The 27,751-nt window shown below is 38.8% G+C and overlaps 1 protein-coding gene across 1 annotated transcript in view; it reads right to left on the reverse strand.

The window, feature by feature from the left end:
* arr (low-density lipoprotein receptor-related protein 6) overlaps nucleotides 1-27,751 on the reverse strand; it is a 330,860-nt gene that overhangs the window by 112,217 nt on the left and 190,892 nt on the right. Inside the window, exons 2-5 of the mRNA XM_067135921.2 lie at nucleotides 13,760-13,860; nucleotides 10,089-10,208; nucleotides 8,484-8,674; nucleotides 777-1,067 (exon numbers count right to left, since the gene is read on the reverse strand). Of these exons, the coding sequence (XP_066992022.2) occupies nucleotides 777-1,067; nucleotides 8,484-8,674; nucleotides 10,089-10,208; nucleotides 13,760-13,860 (703 nt within the window). The remainder of the gene's footprint in view (nucleotides 1-776; nucleotides 1,068-8,483; nucleotides 8,675-10,088; nucleotides 10,209-13,759; nucleotides 13,861-27,751) is intronic.

Here is a 27,751-nt window from a genome sequence, read left to right on the forward strand (position 1 = left end):
TTCTGCTTGTTGCAGGGGTCTTCAGGAGACAGTATAGTGTGTGTGATCCTCCCTACAGACACATACTACTGGCTATAATGAGATAGTTGGAAACAACTGGGTCTTTGCTGAGCGTGTCTGGCAGGCATCGTATACCATCTTCTCGGATACAAGGAACACACACTGATACAAGTATATTTTCCTGCAATTTGTCAATCAACTAGAAGACATTGAACTAACTCAGGGTTATTTTCAGCAAGAATTTGTGGCCGCCAAGATCACTGGATTTAATAACACCAGATTATTTCTTGTGGGATTATCTCAAGGATAAAGTGTATCAAAATTGACCATGAACAATTGAAGATTTGAAGACCACCATCATGACTGAAATCAATGGAATAGGTAAGGATATGTTGCAACAAACTGCCAAAGCATGAAGCAATGGATATGGTTGTGTCTACAGGAAGATTCGGACACTCCCGGCACTAAAAGCCATACGCCATTTCATTTACAGGAAGAAGTAGGTCATTTCAAACATCTGATGTGATGGTAAGTGAATCTCCCACAGTTTCTTCAAATTTGGAATGTAGCTGCATCTTTCTATCTGCTACCAGACAGAAATGAGATTGTCTTGAAAACCACCCAGTTTATATAAATTACCCTGCACTACAGAAGCTAAAAACATGAGTTTACTATTAACATTGTTCCAGTTTCAAATGAATATTTGTTCAGAATACATTGTGGCTCAGTCCTGACCCTAATGATAACTATTTACTATTGTACTCTTGTTAACTTACCATGTACTCCAATCTGTCCAATACAGCCGATTGTTGAAATACGTAAGAGCAAACGGATAAGGCACTTTACTATCGACCAAAGTGGTCCTCCTTCCACCATCATAGTCCATGGAAGCTATAAACATGAGTTTACCATCCAGCCAGTAAATTGTCTCAGTTTCATAATCTACGGTCAAACCATTTGGCCAGAAGATTTTCTCTGTTACCACAGCCCGCCTGGTTGATGGGTCACCATTCATGCCTGCACGCTCTATCTTCGGTACTTCACCCCAGTCAGTCCAGAACATGATGCTACAACAGAACAAGAAGTACAAAGTAATAATGACACAATGGCATTGGGTATATATCCTACGTATATTTTTATTATCCCTTTCCTTGTTTCCTGTCTTTGATGATGAATATCAATCCAACTGATTGTTATTCTCTTTCCATCTCAAAAAGAGAGAGAGAAAGATGATGATGATGATGATGATGATGATGATGATGATTAATATTATTATTCTTGTTATGTTATGCCCATTCACAGAGTGCATTGGAACTTGTTCATTGGCTTGACGACTTTCGCTTTCCTATTCTTCCAAAATCTTTTCATGAACTCACTGTGTTGCCTCTTCCATTCTTATGACCACTTTGTACCAGTCCTGCGTCTGGTTTTCACCATAAATGTGTGTTCATTTAACCCTTTGACTGCCAGCCTCATACGCGGTGTCCATATCCTATACCGCCAAGGCCTAATGAGCACCTTTTACCTTTCAGTAAATTATTCGTAATAACTTCTGTTCAATTTATGTAAAATGGATGGGCATTTCTTTGTTTTGAAGGTAATGCTTCAGGCATTTTATTGATGTAAATTAATGCACCTTTATTTTATAAATTTTTATTTTATGAAGTGATAATTCAAATAAATATTTCCTTTCTTTGAAAAAAAGTAAGATCAAAAAATATTAAGAAAAAATATTTTTACTATCAAAAGCTGCATTATTTTAGGGAGGAGATGTTTCCTATGTTACATATAAAAAAAATAGAGCTTTATGTACAATATTACAGTTACAATATTTTTATTGTTATTACATTAATGTGAAATTGTCTAATCTTACAGTATATGCAAATGCTGCAGTTCCTGGTTCGTTTTAAGTAAAAAATGATTACTAATGTCTATTTCACACAGACTTTACACTCAGAAATTCATTTTTGGCCTTAAAAATATGATACAAGAAATTATTTACTAATATTTACACACGTTTATGACGTGTTCTAGCAAATGTGCTTAGGGAGGCACAAAGGGTTAAAAATATGATACAAGAAATTATTTACTAATATTTACACACGTTTATGACGTGTTCTAGCAAATGTGCTTAGGGAGGCACAAAGGGTGTACACCCTTCTTACACTCTTTACAAATGTATCTGGTCTTTTTTCCATTTACCACCTGGACTAGTACTAATCTTTCTGAATACGTAAAAGTTGCGTTCCTTTCATTTTTTGGTAAAATAGTAAGGGTTCATTACCCACCCGCGGGAGCTGAATTGCCGCTTTGCCACCAAGCCACTTGGCAGCAAGTTTCTCAACTAAACTTGTTGTATATAGTCTTATTTAATTAAATACTACTCCAAAACATGTATTATACACTATTAAAAAATAAATAACTTGGAAAGTATTTTTTCCAGAACGTCCGATCAATCGGATGTTACATAAAATCAGTTTCATGGTCCGTATCGCACTTCAATAGATTCACAATTAAGTATTTATTATTTTCCACCTAGTCGATACAATGATTGCTTAAGGCAATTTAATGGTTAAAAGTGGTACATGTTTCTTATTTTATCAACATCTTCAGCCACATAACACTGTTTAGATGAAAAGTATATAAAATTGACAAAGTAATGCTTAAGAGGAAGTGTCCTTAAAATTAACAGAAGATTGACAACATTCAAACAAACAAAAACCCAAGAGAAAATATATAAATTATTACTACAATTGAAAGCAGTTGTCAAGGAAACACTTGTACAATATTCCATACAGAATATGTCCTAAATGAATATTCTTTTCTTAATAATTCATGAAAAAAGGTCAAATTATAAATTATAAATTATACAGTTTATAAGTAATTGTTAAAATGAAGAAAACCAGATATCACAATGTGGTTCTTATTATTAATGCAGATGAAAATATAACTAATTTCTAGTTGTCAATTCTTATTAAGCCTGCTTTCCTTTGGAACAGTAACTCCTGTCATTCTTTCACAGTCTTGTGTCTGGTGTAATATTGATGATGCATTCTTCCTCGCTCTTGCACCTGAGGAGGAGGAGGAGGAGGAGGAGGAGGAGGAGGAGCGGGGTATATAGGTGTGTCAAGAACCTCCTTGCTGCCACCTATAGCTTCAACTGAGGAGGAATAAGTTGTAGGGCTATCTGTAGATGGAGAAATTCCAATCCTTTTTTCGAGATCTTTCTCAAGCATTTTCAAATATACTAGAATTTGATAATATAAAGGATTCCTATATTCTACAGCCTCATTAAGGTTATCATTTTTCTTTATAAGTTGGTCTAGATGAATGTATAGATCTTCATATGTGTTCATTAAGCTGCCCTTCTTTAATTTCTTTATGATGGTCAGCTCTTGTTCTATGTTGGTAAATTTATGACCTGTGGCAGTCATGTGTGATCCCATAGCTGAGTATCTTCTATGTTTTTCAGCATTCACATGTTCCAAATATCTAACTTTAAAATTGCGGCCAGATTGTCCTATGTATGTATTCTTGCATTTAAAGCATGTGAGTTTATATATTCCCGAATCAAAAAATTTAATCTTTTTCCGAGAGATTTATTGTATCATGGTTGAAAATACTATGTTTCATGTTGTTACTGGTGGAAAATGCAATTTTGAAATTTTTTCTCTTAAATAAATTTGTTTTTACGTGTATGTTTGGATTATTACATGTGAACTTGATGTATTTTTCAGTTTTACTAGGTTCAATTGCTAATTTATTTAAGAGAAAAAATTTCAAAATTGCATTTTCCACCAATAACAACATGAAACATAGTATTTTCAACCATGATACAATAAATCTCTCGGAAAAAGATTAAATTTTTTGATTCGGGAATATATAAACTCACATGCTTTGAATGCAAGAATACATACATAGGACAATCTGGCCGCAATTTTAAAGTTAGATATTTGGAACATGTGAATGCTGAAAAACATAGAAGATACTCAGCTATGGGATCACACATGACTGCCACAGGTCATAAATTTACCAACATAGAACAAGACCTGATCATCATAAAGAAATTAAAGAAGGGCAGCTTAATGAACACATATGAAGATCTATACATTCATCTAGACCAACTTATAAAGAAAAATGATAACCTTAATGAGGCTGTAGAATATAAGAATCCTTTATATTATCAAATTCTAGTATATTTGAAAATGCTTGAGAAAGATCACGAAAAAAGAATTGGAATTTCTCCATCTACAGATAGCCCTACAACTTATTCCTCCTCAGTTGAAGCTATAGGTGGCAGCAAGGAGGTTCTTGACACACCTATATACCCCGCTCCTCCTCCTCCTCAGGTGCAAGAGCGAGGAAGAACGGATCATCAATATTACACCAGACACAAGACTGTGAAAGAATGACAGGAGTTACTGTTCCAAAGGAAAGCAGGCTTAATAAGAATTGACAACTAGGAATTAGTTATATTTTCATCTGCATTAATAATAAGAACCACAATGTGACATCTGGTTTTCTTCATTTCGACAATTACTTATAAACTGTATAATTTATAATTTATAATTTGACCTTTTTTCATGAATTATTAAGAAAAGAATATTCATTTAGGACATATTCTGTATGGAATATTGTACAAGTGTTTCCTTGACAACTGCTTTCAATTGTAGTAATAATTTATATATTTTCTCTTGAGTTTTTGTTTGTTTTAATGTTGTCAATCTTCTGTTAATTTTAAGGACACTTCCTCTTAAGCATTACTTTGTCAATTTTATACATTTTTCATCTAAACAGTGTTATGTGGCTGAAGATGTTGATAAAATAAGAAACATGTACCACTTTTAACCATTAAATTGCCTTAAGCAATCATTGTATCGACTAGGTGGAAAATAATAAATACTTAATTGTGAATCAATCGGATGTTGACGCTTTTGGACAACCTCGAACGTCCGATCAATAGGGCGTTGGCAATTAAAAAGTTAATGAGGTCCTGAAGACTGCAATTTCTCACGGTGTCTTCTCTGATGTTCAATTCATTCAGGTGCATTCTTGTTTCCACCAACCAATTTATTCTCCTATTTTGGGAATTTATTATACTGAATAATCTTCCTGTGAGTCTATTATTATCCATCTTAAAAATGTGTCCTAAAAATTTCAAACATCTCCTCCATCCAGTATTGATGAAACTATCCGTGTAACTATAGAGGTCTGCCGTTTGCTTTCTGATCCAAATTATATTTTCTTGTGTGGAGTCAAAAATTTTCATAAGAATTTAACATTCTTGTTTTACAATATCTGCAATTTTAGAATGACCTCCTAAAGTTAAGGTAGGACAAATGTTTTGTAATGTTTCAATTTAGCATCATGTGACATTATTCGTTTATTGTAATGATCCGAGGTTAGTCTAAATGCCCTCCAAAGTTTTAAGGCCCTTTCTATAGTGGCCTAACTGTCTAATCCAAAAGGAAGAATTATTTCCTCAAGGTATTTAAAAAAGGATAACTGTGAGATTGTCCAATATGCCATTTCAGTTTAATCTTCCTTGAAGTTTCGCTGAAAATTCCGCATAAACTTGGTTTTCTCTAATGATATTGGAAGGCCTGCCTATGATGCTATTCCGTGGAATGTTTCAATAGCATACCTAGTTTCCTCCTTGTTCTTAGTGGTGATCGGTGTTATCTGCAAAAGCCAAGCATTTCACTTTGGTTTATGGCCTGTGATGATGATTGTCGTCGTCGTTGTTGTCGTTGTTAATAATGTTATTGCCTTTACGACCCACTAACTACTTTTATGTTTTTCGGAGACACTGTTGTGCCATAATTTAGACCTGCAGGAGTTCTTTTACATGCCAGTAAATGTACCGACACAAGGCTGACATATTTGAGCACCTTCAAATACCACCGAACTGAGTCAGGATTGAACCTGCCAAGTTGGAGATGGAACAGTCAAAGCCACTCAGTCCAGCATTACTATGAATTATTATGATGAGGCCTGCTAGGGACCATACGTCAATTCCAATTCATCCTCCCTTGTTGTCTCCTCTTCCATTCTTTCCAGTATTCTATCGTCCTTTTACTATGCATTAAATTTTTTCTCCTCAGACCACTCTGGACCAGGTTTCCTTTCATTCTTCTTTGGAATTATTTTATTCTTAAAACCTTAGTATTATTATAATCTTTGTTTTTAAGTCACATAATATCTAGGTCATCATTACAGACTATAAACAGTACACATTTGAACTGCATCAGGGGACAACAAGAATATTACAACAAAAAGACCTCCAGCTCAAAAACTGTTTTAATGACAGTCACCTCATATTTTTAATTTCCATCATATTTTTTAAGGAAAAAATGTTTAACAAGCACTTTATATTGTGTGTCTAATGTTTTTTTAGTTAATTATATATATTTTACTGAGGATGACCCTTTGTTGGGCCAAAACATGTCTATCTGAAATTTCACTTTAATTGGATGTAATATGTATTGACTAGGAGGATAATTAACACAATCTGCACGATTTGTAAGAAAAAAAACTCTAGGTCATCAGAGGGAGAGAGAAACGGACATACAGACAGACAAGGAGGAAGGCCAGATGTAATAAGGTAAACTCAATGACAAGTCAAGTCATATATAGACAAATGTTAACATGAATAGAAAGAAACCTGGACTGGAACATAGCTGAGGAAGAACAATGGTGGTTGGATAGAAGAAGATGGAAAATTGCCATAAACATCTCAATCAGGTGGGAGCTGGACAAGGGAAATGGATGATGACGATAAATAGGATAAAACACCAAGTCAGTGGAAAGAAATATGAGAGAAGTACAAACAAACATAACAACACCAAAGGATAAGAACAATCTTTGCATCTTCATACACTGTTCTCTCCATATTGGCTGGTTCTCTCCTCATCAATCCCTGTTCTTCCACAACTACTTCTTGATGGCCTCTGATGAGCTACCTCTTTCCACTGACTTGTCATAGTGTTTATCCTAATGTGTATTCCTATTTATTTCTCTCTCTTTACAGATAGTTGATTTGTCACTTGTTTGTTCTTTCTTTTCTCCATCTGTCTGTCCTCTTTTTATTGCCTGTACTCATCGTTATCTTTCTTTCTTCCCTTATCCATTTACCCAGCTTTCTTCTAATCCTGTCCTTTCGACAACAAGAAGAAGGCCATTCAACGAGCGTTGAAGCCCACCCTACTGATGAAGCTGGGAAGCAGAAGCAAGCTTTCCAGAAATTGAGAGAAATAGATCAGAAAGAATTGGGATCAATGAGCAGGAGGAAGATCTATGCTATTCTTCTGTCCATATTCTGTGTACAGTATTTTCTTATCCTTTTCACAACTTTCTTTCTTTTAGCTATATGTCATGATAACCTTTTGTGAAAGTAAATAAAAGTAATTAATGGGGAATTTTATAACAATTTCAATTCATTCACAGAGCCCATTTAAGAGAACACTGATACTGAAAAAATTAACTCCAAATCAAGTATTTGTATAAAAGAAATTCCACTGAGAGCTGTGCTACAAATGTTACATGAATATGTCTGTAGGTTTACATGGTGAGTATATTTACCATTTAATACTTCTTCTGGTTTGGCCCCTATCAATTTGTTAAGAGTATTTAAGGTGCCAGACATTTTGTCCCTGTTAAGGTACAAAATCATAATCATAATTAGGGTGAAATGTTTGACACTCTAAATACAATTAATACAATTAGATCAATTTTCTGCCCCTTAAGGCATCAAGTCCTTATGGCCTGACACCATGGTTAGCCAGTTCAAGTCCTGACGGTGGAAAAATGCTTCACCATCAGAATGTTGGACAGTAGGGTAGGAGAGGTGGAGGTATGCAATTTCTAATCACTAGACTGCATGCCAAAAGCATGGGTTTAATTCCAAACCTCTCCACAGAGTTCATATGAGGGCATGTGATTCTGTTGATAGTGATACGTCTGTCTGATGGGGACAGACCCCTTGGTAGTATTCAATCGAAGTAGGCTGTGTGTCGACACCAGGTTTCACCCTCTCTCTACCTCATCATCATCATCACCACCATCACCATCGCACACTACACAACACATAACATGCAGTCAATTACACTGGACACAGAAACACATTCACTTGCATAATGATCTTCACCAACACAGAGGACAATTCTTTCATGGCTCACGATAACAGAAAATATATTTTTCAAGTTTATTTTGCTATGTGCAACAGGAGAAGCATCAAGGAAACAAAACATTTCACAAAGATTTTGTTCCGTTTCCTCAGAAATGAAACATGACCGATAACACTTTGTAAAAAATGCTGTGAAAACCTACCTCTGAGCATATATACCAGCATCAACTTCTGTGTATATAATAGCATACAGTGAACTATCTGGTCATGAAAGAGTGTACTATTTCATCAAGATTGTGATGATATTTTAAATTACTGACCTTTGAACTAGGATGAATTTTAAACAGAGGATACTAACCCTTTCATAGGAACCACCACAATAGCCCTTGGCTGATCAATGTCTTCCCAAAATAGCACCTGGCGATGACGTCCATCCAGGGAGGCCACCTCCACACGGTTTGTTTCCCCATCAGTCCAATACAACTTCTGCGTGTACCAATCACAGGCGAGGCCATCAGGTGAGATGAGCCCAGTGTTGACAATGGTCATCTGAAACCAACAATGATAAATTAATATTTCCTGTCAAATTATGAGATATCACACTATCACATAAAGAATAGTATCAAGAAGAATATTATGCACAGCTGAATGGATAATGATGGATACTGACAATCACATGGAATTACACCAACTTGCCTACCATCTTATAATAGTAAATGTGAGAAAGGCAGTTTGTACAATGTCCGTATGTTATTTGAATTGTGTCATTAATAAACATTTTATGTGGCTATTACAGTAGGATGCAACCCTTGCAAGGCAGACTCTCCAACGCAAGTGGGTGATGTCTGCCGCCGTGATGAGAAGCAGTGTCTTACTATGGATGGGGTTAGTGTTGTGAACGTTGTTTGGCAACAGCAAAAACACCCAGAACCAAGGGAATTAATCGTGTGGGTATTCACGGGCTGTAGTAAGGATGTAAAGGAGACAGTGTATAAGTCATTGGTTAAGACCCCAATCAGAGTACGATTCTGGTGTATGGGACCCTCACCAGGATTACTTGATTCAAGAAATGGAAAATATTCAAAGGAAAGCAGCATGATTTGTTCTGGATGATTTCCAACTAAAGAGGAGCATTACAAAAATGTTGCAAACTTTGGGTTAGGAAGAACTGGAAATAAGGAGACGAACAGCTCGACTACGTGGAATGCCCGAGCTGTCAGTGGGGCTAATGTGAAGAATTTTCAAGCTTGTGTTGATGTCTGTATATTCATGCCCTGTATCTAGTACATGCTTGGCATAGCAGTGTCTACAGATGATTATGGCACAAATGCAATCAGATAGGAATTTACATATTCCCAAAAAAAACAAAAAAACAAAAAACACTATAAATTAAATCATGAAATATCACTGCAAATTCTTAAAACTTAGAATGACACTTGGAGGATAGTTTCTCTTAATGCAGCCATGATTCTAAGACAAAAGAGCTGTAAAGATGACCACCCTTGGAAACCGATTTTGTGTGTTGGCCATCTGAAATGAACTGTTACCACACTGATCCAGAAAGTGGAGGACTGGGGTTGAAATCTTGAAGATGTATAAAATTTTTGGTTCATTTATCTTAGAATCATTATTACAAATTATTTGTTTGTTTGCTTTTTGTTTACAAGTTGATTTATATCTCACCCACACAGATAGGTCTTATGACGACTATGGGATAGGAGTGGGAAGGAAACAGCCGTGGCCTTAATTAAGGTACAGCTCCGGTATTTGCCTGGTGTGAAAATGGGAAGCCACGGAAAACCATCTTCGGGGCTGACAACAGTGGGGTTCGAACCCACTATCTCCCAAATACTGGATACTGACCGGACTTAAGCGACAGCAGCTATCGAGCTCGGTCACAAATTATTTGGAATCATATTTGGCTTACTCTGACTATACCAGAACAAGATGCTTTTGTCCTTACCTTTGGGCCACTCGTAGTACCATTGTAGGAGACACACTGGATCATCTCCAGGGCTTGGTCTGTCCAGCATACCAGCCCACCTTTGTAATAATAATCCACTGCACCACATCCATCCAAATCCTGAAACATAAGATTTTATTTGTTTCATTCTTCGTAGTTGTAAAATATTTATAGGATGGAAATTATTGATGAAGAACTATGACCAATAGAAGGTAAATCAAGAAATCTGAATAGCACTTTCTGTCAAAAAAATAAAATAAAATAAATAATAATAATAATAATAATAATAATAATAATAATAATAATAATAATAATAATAATAATAAATTGTGAGAAAGTTCCTAGGAACGACTTTTCCTCTGACTCACGCCAAACAGCATGAAGTTCCAGGCCGCAGTTCCAGTAATACTGAAGAACAGATTCCCAAAACGGGGACATAAGAAGTCTGAAGTTGTTTGTATTTATTGTATAAATGTATATGTTGTAATTATTTCTGTTGTAAATATTTGTACATATATGTACCTGTAGTTTCATAATCAAGAGGGTGACTCCTTGCTTTGGCCGAGTCAGCCCATTATGTTACCGGCACAAGCCGAGCCTTCCTAAATTGATAATGATGATGATAATAATAATAATAATAATAATAATAATAATAATAATAATAATAATAATAATAATAATAATGTTTGCCCTGTCAATATAAGGTAATGAGTGGCAATTCCAACTACCCAACAAAAGTCAGACCTCCCAGACTCTTTACAAAATCTTGGATAATCTACAAACGTATCATCACCATCCTTACATTTTCCTGCTTATGAGAGGTCTGCACTAACATCATCAGACTAAGTACATTGTTTCATGGGTTGGATTCTCTCACCCTGTGCAGCCAACATGTTTAGGGTCATCCTTCAAGCTGGCGACTGTCCGAGTTCAGTGGTGTCTGCAACTGAGGTACCACTGCTGCGAAGTCCATGTCGATATCATCAAAAGAGGGAACACTGCATTTTCTCCATTACTACAGCAATCTTGAAATTCTTACACATATCTTACACTCCAGTCAAGTCAAGCCAATGATTCACCAGAGCATCTGCATTTCCACTGTATGAAGTGTCTCTTCATATTTTGATGCAGTAGGCCAGCATTTAGTTCCCTGGTCTGACCACTGTGTGATAGATTTTAGGTGCAATGGAAGTTTCTCATCACACAGAACGGCAGAAAGCTGGCACTATTTCATGTGTGTGGTATTAACTTGTGTGCTGACATCACCAATGGTACAGTAGGCCTAGTCCTGGAGAGACTTGGTGCAGGTCTTTCGAGTTGACGCATTATAGGCAACCTGTGCAACTGGGAGGATCAGGCCCTACCTACGATGAATTGTAATGCTGAAGATGGCACACACTCCCAGCCCCTGAACCACCAGAATTAACTTATGAAGGTTAAAATCCCTGACCGGCTGGGAAATGAACCCAGGACCCCTTGGACCAAAGGACTGCTTAGCCATGGAGCTTGACAGTTTATTTAGTTGGACCCCACACACAGCAACTGTTGTCCATTTGGTTACTCTATTCCAGGTATTCATATTTTTCAGATTTAATATAATCCTAAAACCTTTGAGATGAATCTTCCACATATGTAGAACCTGCAATACGGACATGGTAACAACTGAAGTTGCTGCTATGGGAAAGACACTGGATGATGTCACGAAGAACAAGACATTGATGAATAGAGGAGAGTGGGGGAGCTTATCAATAGCACGTAGGAAAATGGAACTTTAAGGCGGTGGTGGCGGCGGTCTCTAACTCTCCAATCCTGTAACTTCATTCACCTTCAATAATCTAATCTTAAGGACCCAAGTTCTTCAGTTCATCTTCGGTGTGATTTGTATCCTTTAAATTTAATCTGTATGCTTGTTTCTAGTTGCTGTTTTCTCAGTTCTGATACCGTAACACCTCACCAAGAAAGCAGGGTTCCTCAAAACTTCTCTGTACTAAATGTAAGACTACATTTTAAACTTCTTATTTCATGATTAATAAACAGATCTTCATCTGGGAAAAGTAATCCTATAGATAGCACATACAACATTTTAACTTTGTTCTATATTTCAATGTAACTGGCTGAATCTTTCTAATGCACAAAGAAAATTTATAAAAATATACAATTTAGATATACAGTATGTTCATTCAGATTAAGTAATTTTTCTATTTCAAAACAAAAATGATTTAGGTATACATTTCTTTAGATTTTGTAATATTTTCCCAAAAACAATATTAACAGCAGGCATCAAACAAGTAACAAATGCACTAAAAATGTAACACAACATGTTGCTGATAAAATATAACAGAACAGATCAAACCTACAAATAAACTCGACAGAGAAGTGGTTATCTTTAAAAATATGATGTACTCAAGCAAAACAGTAGTGATGCAGCATGGCTTGGACTCTACAAGACACTGGAACCTTTCGGGGCCATACTGAACTATGATTGCTACAAAATCCCCCAGAAACCACAAAGATAAGTTAGAGTAAGCTCCAGGGCACACACATCCCTCTTGACAGCATCCAAGATATGCTCAATAAGACTGAGATCGGTGCTTCTCAGGGGACCAGGCAAGCATCTTCCCATCCGTTGAGTACTCACTGAACAAGTCAGGCACTATGTGGGAGTGATGGACTTTGAACATCATCTTGCTGTAGGTACAGGCTGTCTGTAGGGTGCGGGAAGAAAACAAAGGGATAGATGTGATCTCCCAGCAGGTTCCTGAAAAGTTCACCAGTGAGAGATGACGTCAAAGGTACCAAAGGTTCCATTTCATCCTATGTGAACAGTCCCTATACGAGAATACCACCACCACTGGCCTGAACTGTATCCTGTTGGCAAGAGGCACCCATTTCTTCATGTGGTTGATGATGCACTCATACCTAGCCATCGATGTATACCAACTGGTACCTTGATTCATCTATACAGGTGACCTTTTTCTATGCCTTGAGCATCCTATGGCAGTGTTCCTTTGCTCATGTCCATCATTGTGCCTTGTGAAGGGTACTGAGTAGAGGTATCTTCGTGGGACACTTGCTTCTATACGCCATGGCAAGCAGATGGTTCTGAATGGTATGGCTGCTCACATGTCGTTGTTGTCCAGCAATGAACTGACAATGATCTGCTACACTATGGCCCATCTATCCACTTTCTGATCAGAGCCAGCCAACGGCAAGCTCTGTCATCAACGCGTCGTCACTAGGCCAAGTGACTCTGGTAGCGGTGGGTCTGCTTAAACCCATATACTCACGATACGCTCTTGATATGGTGGGTCCCTTGGAACGCCCAATGCCTGCAAGACTTCAGAGATGGAGTGGCCGACACCATACGTCTGGCTGCGATAATGTGGCTGCAATCAAATGCGCTGAAGTCTTGTGGCTTAACCATCCTGTAGTCCACTGTTACTCATACAACCCGTATGAGGTCTGACATCCTCGCTGTTACATGCCACGCCCTCCTATTACATTCGCTGGACCAAGCATAGCGCCATTTCCCCATTATGGCAGCTATCTCTAATTCAATTGCTCATGAGTGCAGAGCACCTACAGAGTCAGAATTGGCACCTAGTATCCACAAATTTTAGAAAACCAAGTTCTACAAACTGAAGAGCCCATTTTATTATCTTCTCACTCACCTTAACAATGGGAGTAGCTCGGGCCTTAGTGCCAGAGACAGTGACCATACGGATGTCCTTGATAGTGGTGTACAGGAGATGTGTTGCTTGATGAGAGGCTTCTGAAACAACAGATACATTCATTAGTCTGAATTCACTCAAACTAAAGAAAATAATTATAGTGTATATCCACCCGTTCATATAGCATAGAATATACAACGCACTGAATCCCAGGGTTCTCACCAATGAAATATTTTCAATACATGTTATCTCCTGGTTAAAACGCATGTCACCCTCTTCATCTTTCAGTTCTACTGTACCTACCTCAGGAAGGTGTATATAAGAACCAGCAAAAAAGGGAAAAAAAAACACACACACACAAAAGGAACACAGGCACCACTGTCATTGTAGCCAACCTGAGACATTTTCTCAATTGCATATACGAGACTGTATCATAGCTTTCCTGTATAAACAAAAGAGCTTTCCTCTCTGCCCAAGACATTTGTAACAGTCGTCACTACAACTACACCTCAAAAGTCCCCATGAGTCAGTCTTCCCGAGCGTACATGTAGCAACGTTCCATACGTATGTTTTAATAATAATAATAATAATAATAATAATAATAATAATAACAACAACAATAACAACAACAATATGGGTTGTATGTCCCACGAAATACTTTTTTACGGTTTTCGGCGAGGCTAAGGTGCCGAAATTCCGTCCCGCAGGAGTACTGTCAGTAAATCTGCCGACATGAGGGTGGCGTATTTGAGAACGCCCTTTGTGGCCCTTGTCTTCCTTTGTCTTCCTACTGACTGAGCCACTCACCCCGACATTCTGTACAGCAGTAAAGTGTGTTGACCTAATTCAAATAGTTTTCTCACCTGATGGTGGTGATTATTGTCTTAAGAGGAAAGCAATGGGATTATCGGGCCTCTCTTTAGAACAGAAAGAGATATGACTACGAAGAATAAAGGTATCGACTGAAGAAAGGAAAGAGCCATGAATAGCGAGATAATGGAATATTTCCTAGGTTTCCCAAACCTAAAACCGTCGGAGTCGGAGAGGAGCAGTTTCGATCAAGGGAGGCAAGAGAAAGCAGAAGCAATATCAGGCCCATATCTATCACTCCACTCTCACAAGTTACGAGCCTCCACTTGCAGCCACTAAATTTATCACCCTTAAACAAACTAATGACTCCAATAACGAGTGCATCAAGAATCACACAGCTTCTTCGCCCTGTGGGTGGGAGCGGTAAAATAACACCCACGGTAACCCCTGCCTGTCGTAAGAGGCGACTAAAAGGGGCCCCAGGAGCTCTGAACTTTGGAGTGTGGGTTGGCGACCACGGGGCCCTTAGGTGAGTCCTGGCATTGCTTCCACTTACTTGTGCCAGGCTCCTCACTTTCATCTATCCTATCCGACCTCTCTTGGTCAACTCTTGTTCTTTTCCGACCCCGACGCTTATTAAGTTTGCGAGGGCTAGTGAGTCTTTCATTTTCACGCCCTTTGTGGCCCTTGTCTTCCTTTGGCCAATATCTTCATTTTTCGAAGAATCGGTTCCCTTCCATTTTTTATCTCTGATTAGTGTTATATAGAGGATGGTTGCCTAGTTGTACTTCCTCTTAAAACAATAATCACTACCATCACCACCACGCACACAGCTTACATCTACATACATCAAATAGAAAAGAACACAAGAAAGCAAGCTTAAAATAGAATGTGATTGTTGATACCCATGTTGATACCCACGGAACCACCAGTAACACGTGCAATCCGAACCTCAAGAGCGCGACTTTTCATTCAAAAATCCCACGTGCACCGGCCAGGATTCAAACTGCGGCCACCTTGGTGAGACACATGTGACTAAGCCCTCCGACAATCACAGCCCTGGGTTCGAATCCCACCGTCGGCCGCCCTGAAGATAGTTTTCCGTGGTTTCCCATTTTAACACCATGAAAATGCTGGGACTGTACGTTAATTAATGCCACAGCCGCTACCTTCCCAATCCTAGCTCTTTCCCATCCTTCTGTCGCCGAAAACCGTCGATATGATGGTGCAAAAAACTCACCCCCCTGGAAAAGATAACTTCGAGCTGGGGACGTTTGTTGAATTGTGGCCGTAAACAAATTTTGACACATTCCACAATCAAGGAGAAAGTCCAGTGGGCGAAGAAATATATAAATTGGATAGGGAAGACTGGACGAAAGTTTTGGCGTGTAATGAAAGCCAATCTTTAGTCAAAGGGATTCGGTTTCAGCAACTCGAAGCATCGTGTCATACTTCCAGAAAAATCAAGATGATTTTGAAGAGGATGGTCAGACTGTTTTAGACTGGCTAGGGAATTCACTAGACCTCAATCCCACCAAAAAATGTATGGTCTGACACGCACTACAAGGTCACGGGATCAGACTGCACCACCAAGTTGAAGATACGCAGCTTTGGCCGGAGTATGGTCCGTGAAGAAACACTGAAAGGTACTTTTCAAAAGAAGGCTCAATGCCGGAAAGAATAAAAATGTTAATTAAAGTCAAAGATCGCCACATCGGATAATAATGTGACAACATGTTCTCGAAATAAAAGGATTTAGAACAAAAATATTGCAATTCCATCAATTCCATTAAAATATTGCTTGATTCCATCAATTTGCACAAGGGCGTATGTTATGGTTTTAGGATAGTCAACCGTTAGAATGTTAAAAGAAACTGCATTCAATGTATGTTTTTAATTAAATTCATACAAGTTTCTCGTTTCCTCTCCGTTGGAGAACGAAAGATTTCCTTGCCGGGATGTAAACAAGATAGTGATGAACCAGGTGTCAGCATGGCACTGCTGTCACAAACTAGATGTGGGAAATAAGACTTTCAGTTTCCGGGAGCAAAAGACAGCAGTCTTGGTGCCGCAGGAATTCCTCGCGCACAAAAACATACAAATTCCACCAGCATCTGGTTGAGAGTTGGGGGACTATGTTCTATGAGGGCAAGCATTCAATTGTCAAACTCATTCCAACAGCCAGAAGCGAGATACAAGAATAAAGATCAAATCAAGTTCTACCATGCAGGAATCTTTCCGATCAACAGCCTCAGGCTCACAATCTAGATACAGCTCACACCTTCCTTGCCAGACGTACTGCAAAACCAGACATTGATATATTACTACCCAATACAGTGTACTGTATACTGTAATTATTTACTGCAGAAACTGATCCTCAACGGGCTTGCCATAAAACACAGCATAGTTCAATGAACTAATTAGAATAACAAGGACATCTCAAGAGGACTGACCCTCTTACCGCTACCTCCGTAATCGTCGATAGGAAGTACTTATAACCGAAATTTCTTCCAGATATCAACTATTAACGTCGGTAGAATTTCTCTTCATCAATTAAAAAATCCGTAAACTGTGACGAATTTTACTCGATATTTTTCTTTGACGTGTGAGGGCAATAGTGAGAAAACTGACTTCCTGGCTGTTTTTCGAGGTTCACATGTTCTGGCAGTGGAATTCTAGCCATATTGTTGGGTCGAAGATGAACGCATGATGTCTTTGCTTGTCAATGGCTAAAATATCGGCTCTTAACATACACTTGACTCCCAGATCACATTTATTCATTAATTTTACTAAAACAAAAATCTGTGTTCAAAATAACTTACCTATACCTATTAATAAAAATAAAAATATGTGCTTAAAAAGGAAATTCCGAGCATATACAATATATAGAAATCGAGTGGGCATAGAAAGTAAAGTATCTGCTTATCGATAAAATAGTAATCTGAGGAGCATATAAAACAAACTAGGCTTTTAGAGACTACAATGTGTTGAACAGTAGCTGTTAAAAGGGAAACAACGTAAATCTCGTAAGTTCTGCTGAAGGAAGTTATCTTTCATGAGAAGATATTATTCAGAGCCTCTCACATCGCGGGGTGTGAGTTAAGCCCAGGCACGTCGGCGACAAGCTTCACAACGTGTTCGTTAAATCTAAATAAAATTCTCTGGTCAATTAACAGAAATAATCTTGATCAGTTATGATGAAGGCGATAGTAATAAATAAATAAATAAATAAATAAATAAATAAATAAATAAATAAATAAATAAATAAATAAATAAAAGCACTTAACGCTATTTTTTACGCTTGAAGCAATGGAAACAATACCAATAAAAGTTATTTTGTATATACAGGGAAGGTTTAAGAAAGATAATGCACCACACCAAAGACTTTCACCTATGTTCTAGGCCTGGTTAAAGCAATGTGGAGAAGAAATAATGGCCAATTAGGAATGAGAAGATTGCAGATAAGATCAATAAAACTGCAAGAATCGCAAACTGAAACTGTATATGTATATTAACGTTTACATGTACTACGCAATAACTTTCGAATTTACATATCCCTCATATTTTTCTGAATTACAGGAATGATTTATTTCATCGTTCAAACAGACTGTTCGTCAAACACGTTGAAATTTTGTAACTTCTTGTAGCCTATGAAGTACTGATAATTTTTGCGTAAAATCGAAATGAGTTAGCTGTTCATGACTTACATTTTAATGACCACGAATGGAATACTTGCATTATTCCTTCACTACGGTACTGGAATAATATCTACATAGTTATAAATCCTATAACATCCAATGAATGATTTAGTGCTTAAACACCTCTTCTGTATTGATATCCCGAAAACTTGGGACAAAATTTGTCTTGTTTTTTATGGTAAACAGAAACGGGTGTCTAATGCACGCCTGCAGTATTTCTGCCACTAAACAGAGTGGTACATGCAATATAATGAAACGCCGGGCCGAGTAGCTCAGGCGGTAAGGCGCTGGCCTTACGCACGTAAAAGAACTCCCACGGGACAAAATTCGGGTACCTCGGCCTCTCCGAAAACTGAAGAAGTAGTAAGTGGAACATGAAACCAATAACATTATTTTCAACATATGAACTGCCAGGCCGAGTGGCTGAGGCGGTAGCTGCGTTGGCCTCTTGAGCCCAAACTGACGGGCTCGATCCCAGCTCAGTTCAAAGGTGGTCAAACATGCCAGCCTCGTGTCGGTAGATTTATCAGGCACCTCGGTGTCTCCAAAACCATTCAAGTAAAGTGGTATGTAATTCTTTTTTATTTTTCTTTTACTACTGGCTTTAGGCTACGTCGCACCGACACGACAGGAAAGGGCTAAGAGTGGGAAGGAAGCAGCCGTGGCCTTAATTAGGGTACATTTGCCTCGTGTGAAAATGGGAAACCGCGGAAAACCATCTTCAAGGCTGCCGACAGTGGGATTCAAAGCCACTATCTCCCGAATGCAAGCTCACAGCTGCGCACCCCTAACCGCACGGCCAACTCGCTCGGTGTAATTGTAAACCCATTATTATTATTATTATTATTATTATTATTATTATTATTATTATTATTATTATTATTATTTGCAGCTGTATATAAAATAACAACAATAAAATAGAGTACGTCTACAATTTGACTAGCTTTTCGTAGTATCAAAACACGTACAGTAAGTTACGAGGAAATGCTCCTAACTCCCCAGAATATTGGGAAATTCTCATCTGAGATCCTCTCATGTTGCCTACGATCCGTTTCCGTGCGGTACGTTCATTCCTACATACCTAACCGCTGATCGAACGCCGAGCAAATCTCCCCACTATTTTCAGTTTGTGTACTGTATAGTGTAGCTTGTTAAGAGGTACCAGGTGTCCGAACACAAAGCCAACAACCAAGGTCGTCAAGCCAGCAATATGAGAGGTGTTGGGCCCAGTCACAATTTATCCTCCCCTCACCTGTCCTGTCAGACTTTGTTTATTTTATCTCGGGACCTCGAAGGAAGAAGTCCCAGCAGGCGGGCGGGCCCTAGTGTGGGCTTGTTAGGAGGTACAGGCTTTTCAAGAACAGTGCCCCGTCCCGTACAGTAACACACAAAAACACAGACCACCATGCAACCTAAGAGGAATACTGCAGTGGCTCTAAGAACTTCCACCACCTCGTACTTTCAATCTTCTGGACCATTTATCACCTATGAGAACTACAACCTAGCCCAGCTCAATATTACAGCATATGATAATACAGTAGCTATTGATTGCATGTAGACGCTTTGAAAGAACGAAGATCTGATAACAACTGAAATATTTTCATTTCTACTGTTTCTCGCGCCAAAATTTTGAATCTGATGCACCGAGTATTTGTGAACATTTATTTTCTTTTTCATAGCACTAAGTTCTTATCTGGTATTCAAATAGAAAATCACGAAGAGATAGGTATTTGAAGGACTGTCGACGGTGGAATTTCAAAGTACCATATTTGTTTCTAACACTAGGTTGAACTGCACTACAGGCTGAGGCTGATTGTCCTGGTAAAATCTGTCACTGCCCAGGACTTAACTTGTCCCACTGGATATGCATTATTTTGTAGTTAATGAATGGACTTCGCATTAACAACGGAAAACAACGGAAAACGGTCTTATGAGCTGTGGACAGCAGATTTTTGCTAGTTGTTTTACGTCGCACCGACACAGATAGGTCTCATGGCGACGATAGGATAGGAAAGGCCTAGGAATGGGAAAGAAGCGGCCATGGCCTTAATTAAGGTACAGCCCCAGCATTTTCCTGGTGTGAAAATGGGGAAACCACGGAAAACCATCTTCAGGGCTGCCGACAGTGGGGTTCGAACCCACTATCTCCCAAATGCGAGCTCACAGTTGCGCGCTCCTAACCGCACGGCCAACTCGCCCGGTGACAGTGGGTTTGAACCCACTATCTCCCGAATGCATGCTGACAGCTACCGCGTAGCGAATGGACTAGAGTATGTTAGTAGATGATATACATCGGAATCCACGCATACAACGAGTTTACGATAGGTAAACAAGTAGCTGTTCCCTAACCTATTAATTTGTTTCACCCTGCAAAGATTTTGGAAACAATAATAATAATCATGGAACATTGTTCTTCGCCTTCTCCCCCTAACAAAACACAACAGCAAACTGTGAAATATTAAAGGAGTAGGCCCACAGTATGCCTAACTACCAACGTTCACTGCGTCTTCTAGTTTTTTCTTTTTTTTTTTTCCCCTTTTAATTTACAATTGGCTTTGAGTCGTACCAACACAGGTAGGTCTAATGGCGACGATGAGAAAGGAAAGGTCTAGGAGTTGAAAGCGGCCGTAGCCTTAATTAAGGTACAGTCCCAGCATCTGCCTGGTGTGAAAATGGGGAAACCACGGAAAACCATCTTCAGGGCTGCCGACAGTGGGGTTCGAACCCACTATCTCCCGGATGCAAGCTCACAGCTGCGCGCCCCAAATCGCACGGCCAACTCGCCCGGTGGTCTTCTAGTTTCATGATACTTTTAGTGCAACTTACGAGTAACCAATAAACACTTATTTTAATAACAAGGAAGAGCAACCTAAAAATATTACATTTTGTATACATCGTCGTCTTCTTCTACCAATTTTCCCATAACTGTGGGGTTGACTGGTGCGAACTGTGTAGCACTATGGATTTATCCCAGTTTTACAGCCGGATGGCCTTCTTGACGCCAACCCTATTGTGGAGGGTTGGAATCACTATCGTGTGTTCTGTAGTGTGTTGTCTGAATATCATGAGGAGAGTGTTGGTGCAAATACAAGCACCCAGTCCCCGAGACAGACGAATTAATCCAACGCGATTAAAATCCCTGACCCGGCCGGGTATCGAACCCGGGACCCTGTGAACAGAAGGCCTTAACGTTGGCCATTCAGCCAAGAAGTCGGACTTCTTTGTGATAATATGAACATCATAAAATCATTTGGGGAGAAAGAGATAATATCACTTACAGAGAGCAATACAATAAGCTTCCTTTTATTGACATCAGTGCTGCGCTGTTACTAACATAATGGTGGTGGTATTATTGAACAGCGTGCTCCATTCACTCATCACCAAAAATATAGTTTTCTACTCGAGGTGTTAAAAGATCTAATTAAAAATGTGATAAAATACGCACATCTTCAACGATATATTTAAAAATGTATAACCCTGACAGCCCACGTACTGTAATTATGGGATTCATTTAAGAGTTCGCATGGATCACGAATGCATGCTGAACATAGGTGTGGCGGGTTCATTAACAGCTTTAACGATAGCTTTAATTATGTTTGGCAGATTCAGCTCGGTCTTCATTACTACAACAATGACAATTTCTTTAGCCAGCAATTTATATTATTCCAGACGCCAAAACCCACGAAGAAATGGGCACCTATTACATGAAGACGTGTGCTGTAAATAGACATACTTCTATCCGCTGTATCTCGAACAAAAAAAGATTGTTTTTCAAAAGAGAATAATCACATGAGTGATTCAGGGTATATCCTAATGCATTTGGGGAGAAAGGGATAATATCACTTACAGAGAGCAATACAATAAGCTTCCTTTTATTGACATCAGTGCTGCGCTGTTACTAACATGATGGTGGTTGTATTATGAAGCTCAGGCTTCCATCGCTGGGCTTCACACATGCTTTTGATGGTGAAGTACGAAATAGTAATTCTTTTGGCAAGAAGAAAACACATGAGTACTCCAGACAAAGGGGGGTTTTGATGAAAAGTTTAAAGTATAAATTATATTCTCAAAAAATCAATTCTAGAAAATGCATTTCAAATTAATAGTATTGGAATAACTGCAAGCAATCCAATCTGTGATTAAATTATTTACATTTCGTAACATCTCAGTGCAGGCTAGTAATTCACCCACAACACTTGATACTAGCATTTGCTTGATTTGATGTTCAACTGAAAATGTACCAAATAGGCTACCACTATTAATGCCATAAAGGTCTGAAGCTGGTAGAAATATTAGAATTCGAAGTGATATACCAGTATAGAATATTATTTAGAATGTTCGTATGATTTTCTTTCACCAAAAAGTGTCATGTTAGAAATAAATTTCAAATTCCAAGTTGATTTTCACACTAGTGTTCGAAGACTAGGAAAATTAACAGCTCATACCTTGGAATCTAGAAGAAGAAAAAATGCTGCATTAACTTTGACGTACCTGCAGTTTTTCAGTCACGCTTAATGCACTTCAGTTGCGATGTGTTTCTAGAAGTCTGAAAGACGAACCGTTAGCAACAGAAATGAAAGTTCCGGGCTTACACAATACGCACTCTGCTTTATCATCTGATCGTCGTCTACTAAAATATTTGAATTTATTCTTGAACTGATACTTCTCCTTTCCGGCAGCTAGTATTGCGGATTACCGGGCGAGTTGGCCGTGCGGTCGGGGGCACGCGGCTGTGAGCTTGCATCCGGGAGATAGTAGGTTCGAATCCCACTGTCGGCAGCCCTGAAGATGATTTTCCGTGGTTTCCTATTTTCACACCAGGTAAATGCTGGGGCTGTACCTTAATTAGGGCCACGGCCGCTTCCTCCCAACTCCTCTACGTCTTTCCTATCCCATAAGACCTGTGTCGGTGCGACGTAAAGCAACTAGCAAAAAAAAAAAAAAAAAAAAGGTATTGCGGATTCATTAAGTTCAAACAAGAATGATACTGTGCGGATACTGCAGCCGAAAGTAACATAAATCTCACTCCACGAAGTACCGGTACCAACCCAATGGTAGACTGCTCGATACCAAAGAAGTTATAGTTATAACAGAATACCGATCGTATGGTAAAAGCACAGCCTACTCAAATCATTTCATGAAAATTGAGGAGACGATAGATGGAAAAAGCGGTGTTGAAAACAAAAACTATCATAACATCGTCCACTGGATCTTTAATGCATACAGATGGTCGGACAATATACTAAAACCGGACATGTCCTTTCAAATACGGCCTTTTGATATCCCAATTTGTCCGGTCTTGCTTGAATCCATCGAATTCTACTGGGCACAATAAGCTAATTCGTCAGCCACAGATATAAAGAAAAGAATAAGGACGAAAGGCGACACATTTACACGGTACAATGGATGGTATCATAAGAATGATTTTAAATAACCAAATTTGACCAGCTACAAAACACACCAGGTGGATTCAATCTCCTAACATAATACTACCACTTCCGCTGTGGTCCAGAATAAAGCTAAAACCTATGGTAATTTTAAAAATCTTGATTAGAAATTCCAAAACAATCTTTTAACTCCATACACGTGTAGAAACCGAAAATTTCAATATTAGAACTGTCATTGAAATCAGAACATCTAAAAAACTAATTTATCTTCCGTCCTGTAACCAAATGAACCTCGCTTCAAACATGGAAAACAACTAAAATGAGAAAGAAAAAAGGGAGGGTCGACATCTAAAATTGTGCCTCCTGTGCCAAATGTGGTCATAACACAACTACTGTTGTATTACGTGGGTGGAGGGAGCGATAATGACATAAATTAAGAACGGACTATGTGGGAAGGTGTCAACCCCTCGTGTAATCACTAATGACAGCTGTAGTAAACAAACAGAGGAGACTGAGGGATGGGGGGGGGGGGAGAGGGGGAGAGGATACGATGGAATGTACATAACCTCTAGGCACAACCTCGCTCACGCTCGAACCAATTACCGTGAGTCTTGTTAGCAACCGAGCATCTCTGACAGCGAAGATGTTTCACTCCGCGCGCTTCGGCTAGCTCAGCTTTCCACACACCAAAACAGTTCACAACCAGGCCTTAGATACAGAACGTCTCATCGGAAAAGTATAATTCAAAATTATGTTATACAAAAACGTATAATTTAACAGTAGTTTTGAACGACGAGTAGAAAAATAAGTGTAGAAATACGAGACTTACGATTCATAAAATTAACAGGTAAGCAGTTAAGGACACAAAAACTGCAATATATTATAAAAGAAAGAATCTGTTATTTCTCACGCACGAAAACTGGTTTCCTTAAAACGTTTCAATTGCCATGTCGTCCTCATTTATTGCGTATTGGAAAAATGCACAAGTGGCATGCAGCCATTTTTGTCATATTTCCACCAGCTTGTTGGCATGAAGTCACTCAGTAGCGGCGATTGGGGATTAAAAGTGCGGGGGCAAAAATATATACAGACAACAAACAGTAACCGAGTTTGCAGGGTATAGGGGGGCGGCGTGCAGGTTATATAAATCAAAACTGGGGAAACAAAGTGCAAAATAGTTTTTTGATGCTTTCTGAGCGAATTTCAACAGAGGTGTAAAGGTTGAGAGTTTAATAATTTACGTGCACTAATAATATTCTTTTAAGATTTTGGTTCTATATGACACAACAAAACTTTCACCAAAGGAACAATATTACGCATTTATTACAATTAAATATAAGTACGGCGTGGTTATACAATTAAGATCATTTAGTATTTGAGTACACACCAAGAACAGACACTAAAGAGACTGCCAGACTGACGATTGCGCACGGCAAGCGGGTGAATCGTACCTATGTCCATGACCTTGGCAAATATATATATAAACCCCTGCTACCCTTCCTCTCAGCACATGTAAAGTCTCCACTACTTGCTGTGGCGCTATACAAATTGGTTAGCCGGGACGAACGACATTTTGTGCGTAATCATTCTGTTAATAATTAGATAAAAATAAAGAACAGAATCAGCTGATAAGACAACAGGGCTTGTACATTTTTTAAAATCTAGAATTCCTAGTTTCATTCGGCAAAAATGCGAATAAAAATGTAATATTTTCTCCAAGAAAGTGTGTCGGGGGGGGGGGGCGACTGCCCCCCTCGCTCCCCCCTAATCGCCGCTACTGTTTAGTCACAAGGACTGTACTATTAACTAAAAAACAACGTGTACCTTAGTTCTTACTTCATATCCATGATACGAAATACATCTACGTCAAGATTGTAGTAGTAGTAGTAGTAGTAGTAGTAGTAGTAGTAGTAGTATTTTAAATGTTACAATTGAGAGATATCTTGGAGGTAATATTTACTAACAATAGCGAATATCATCTAAATTAAAAACGAGTTCTGAAAGATACCAACAACTAACACAAAATTAAACTTCTCGTCATAGAAAGTTGGGACCACTATTGAGTACAGTGTTGGTCAAAACAATAAGGACACCACTCACAACGCGACGTCTTCCTCCTGTCCGTAATATATTGATAATACACTGATTTTTATTATGGAAACTGCCCAGAATGAACAGGCTTTTCGTAAAAGAAACACAGATTTTGGTTGAAAAATATGAAAGTTATAGGATTCTTAATGTATATTCGGAGACGTCAAGGTGCCGGGATTTTGTCCCGCAGGAGTTCTTTAATCTACCGACACGAGGCTGACGTATTTGAACACCTTCAAATACCATCGGATTGAGCCAGGATCAAACCTGCCAAGTAGGGCTCAGAAGGCCAGCGCTCTACAGTCTGATCGATTCTCTACCGAGCAAGTGGCCGTGCGGTTAGGGTCGCGCAGCTGTGAGCTTGTATTCGGCAGGTAGTGGGTTCGAATCCCACTGTCGGCAGCCTCTAAGATGGTTTCCCGTGGTTTCCCATTTTCACACCAGGCAAATGCTTGGGCTGTGCCTTAATGAAGACCACGGCCGCTACCTTCCCAATCTCCCAACCTTCCGTCGCCGAAAACCTTCGATGTGTTAGTGCGACGTTAAACAAATAGAAAAAAAGTTTTAAGTAGGCCTACAGAAAAAAAAATCGAGCATCTTACCGGAAAAGGGTTGCTCTAGGATACTTTAAATCTGGCGTATCAATAAACTTCATAAAACCCTATCAAACATGTAACCAAAAAACAATTGGGAGGAAAATGAAACAAGCGAGTTAGAGGTCTCATATTTGAAATATTCAGGAAAATACCCAATTTTCATCGTCTGTTAAAAAATCGCAGCGCTAAATCGTTATTTGCAGATGACCTTTCTCACCTAAACAGACGTGTATCAAACAGGTCGTGACAACAACTAAGCGCTGGCACCAGATGTATATTTTTTAACAGATTATAAAAACTGGGGGTTTTCCTTAATATTTCGAAGACATTTCTGACGCTCTCGCTCGCCTTCTCATTTCTCCACTAATAATTCAAAATCAGTGCATTACCAATATATTACGTACAGGAGAAAGAAGACACTTCATGAGTGGTGTCTTTACTGTTTTGACCAACACTGTAGTTATCCCCTTTTTTACGCTTCCCATATGAGGATAGCGAACCACTGTAGGAAGTTCTGCGCCCAGGAATATCTCATCCCACATAATCATACCATAATGTGTTTACAAATTCAAGAGAAAATTTCTACAATTATGAGATAAAAGCAATAAGAACACGTCAGAGAAGATGTGTACAATCTGTAGTACACGAAAACAATACAGTGACTACACCTAGCTTAACAGGATAATTATAAAGTCATTAAATGCAAACTGAAATTACAAAATATTCACGCGATGTTGCTTCCCCTTCTCGAAAGGAAAAGGTTCTAAGATTGCTGCAAGTGATGCACTCCAATATATTAAGTCCCCCGATGTACAAACGAATGTTCGCCCTAGTCTATTTTCTGAGATCTTCCCTTTAACTTATACAACCAGGTATTCAACTCTCCCCATGACGGCTTGTTTGTTCAAGCGTTCTACGTAGGCTACTGCATGGTGCATAGACGAGTTTATTATCTTACAGCCATCGGCGATCGCTACCATATTTTCTCTATCATTCTTATCACACTTTTTCTAAGACTGAAATCTTCTGACACGAGGCTGGCGTATTTGAACACCTTACAATACCATAGGACCAAGCCAGAATCAAACCCGTCACCTTTACCATCCAAGTCACTCAGCCCGCCATGTGCGCGATAAGAAACCATCAGTGTATACTTTAAGATAAAAATCAGTATGTAGTTCAAAAGTTTTGTAAAATAATTTAGTGAAAGAGAGTCATTAACTTATGAACCCATGAACGTCTGTATGAATGTGGAGTGAGGGTAAATGCGGGGAAACGTTTCACTTTACTACATTGTAACAATCGGAAGTACAGAAGTAAATTCAAGTCATCTCACCATGAAAGAGAACCCCTAACCAGTCCTACTATGTACTGACAAACACACCGTTCAAAGCAAATTTTGGTAGCAAA

The sequence above is a fragment of the Anabrus simplex genome, chromosome 1, assembly GCF_040414725.1.
Source record: "Anabrus simplex isolate iqAnaSimp1 chromosome 1, ASM4041472v1, whole genome shotgun sequence".
NCBI classification, from domain to species: Eukaryota; Metazoa; Arthropoda; class Insecta; order Orthoptera; family Tettigoniidae; genus Anabrus; species Anabrus simplex.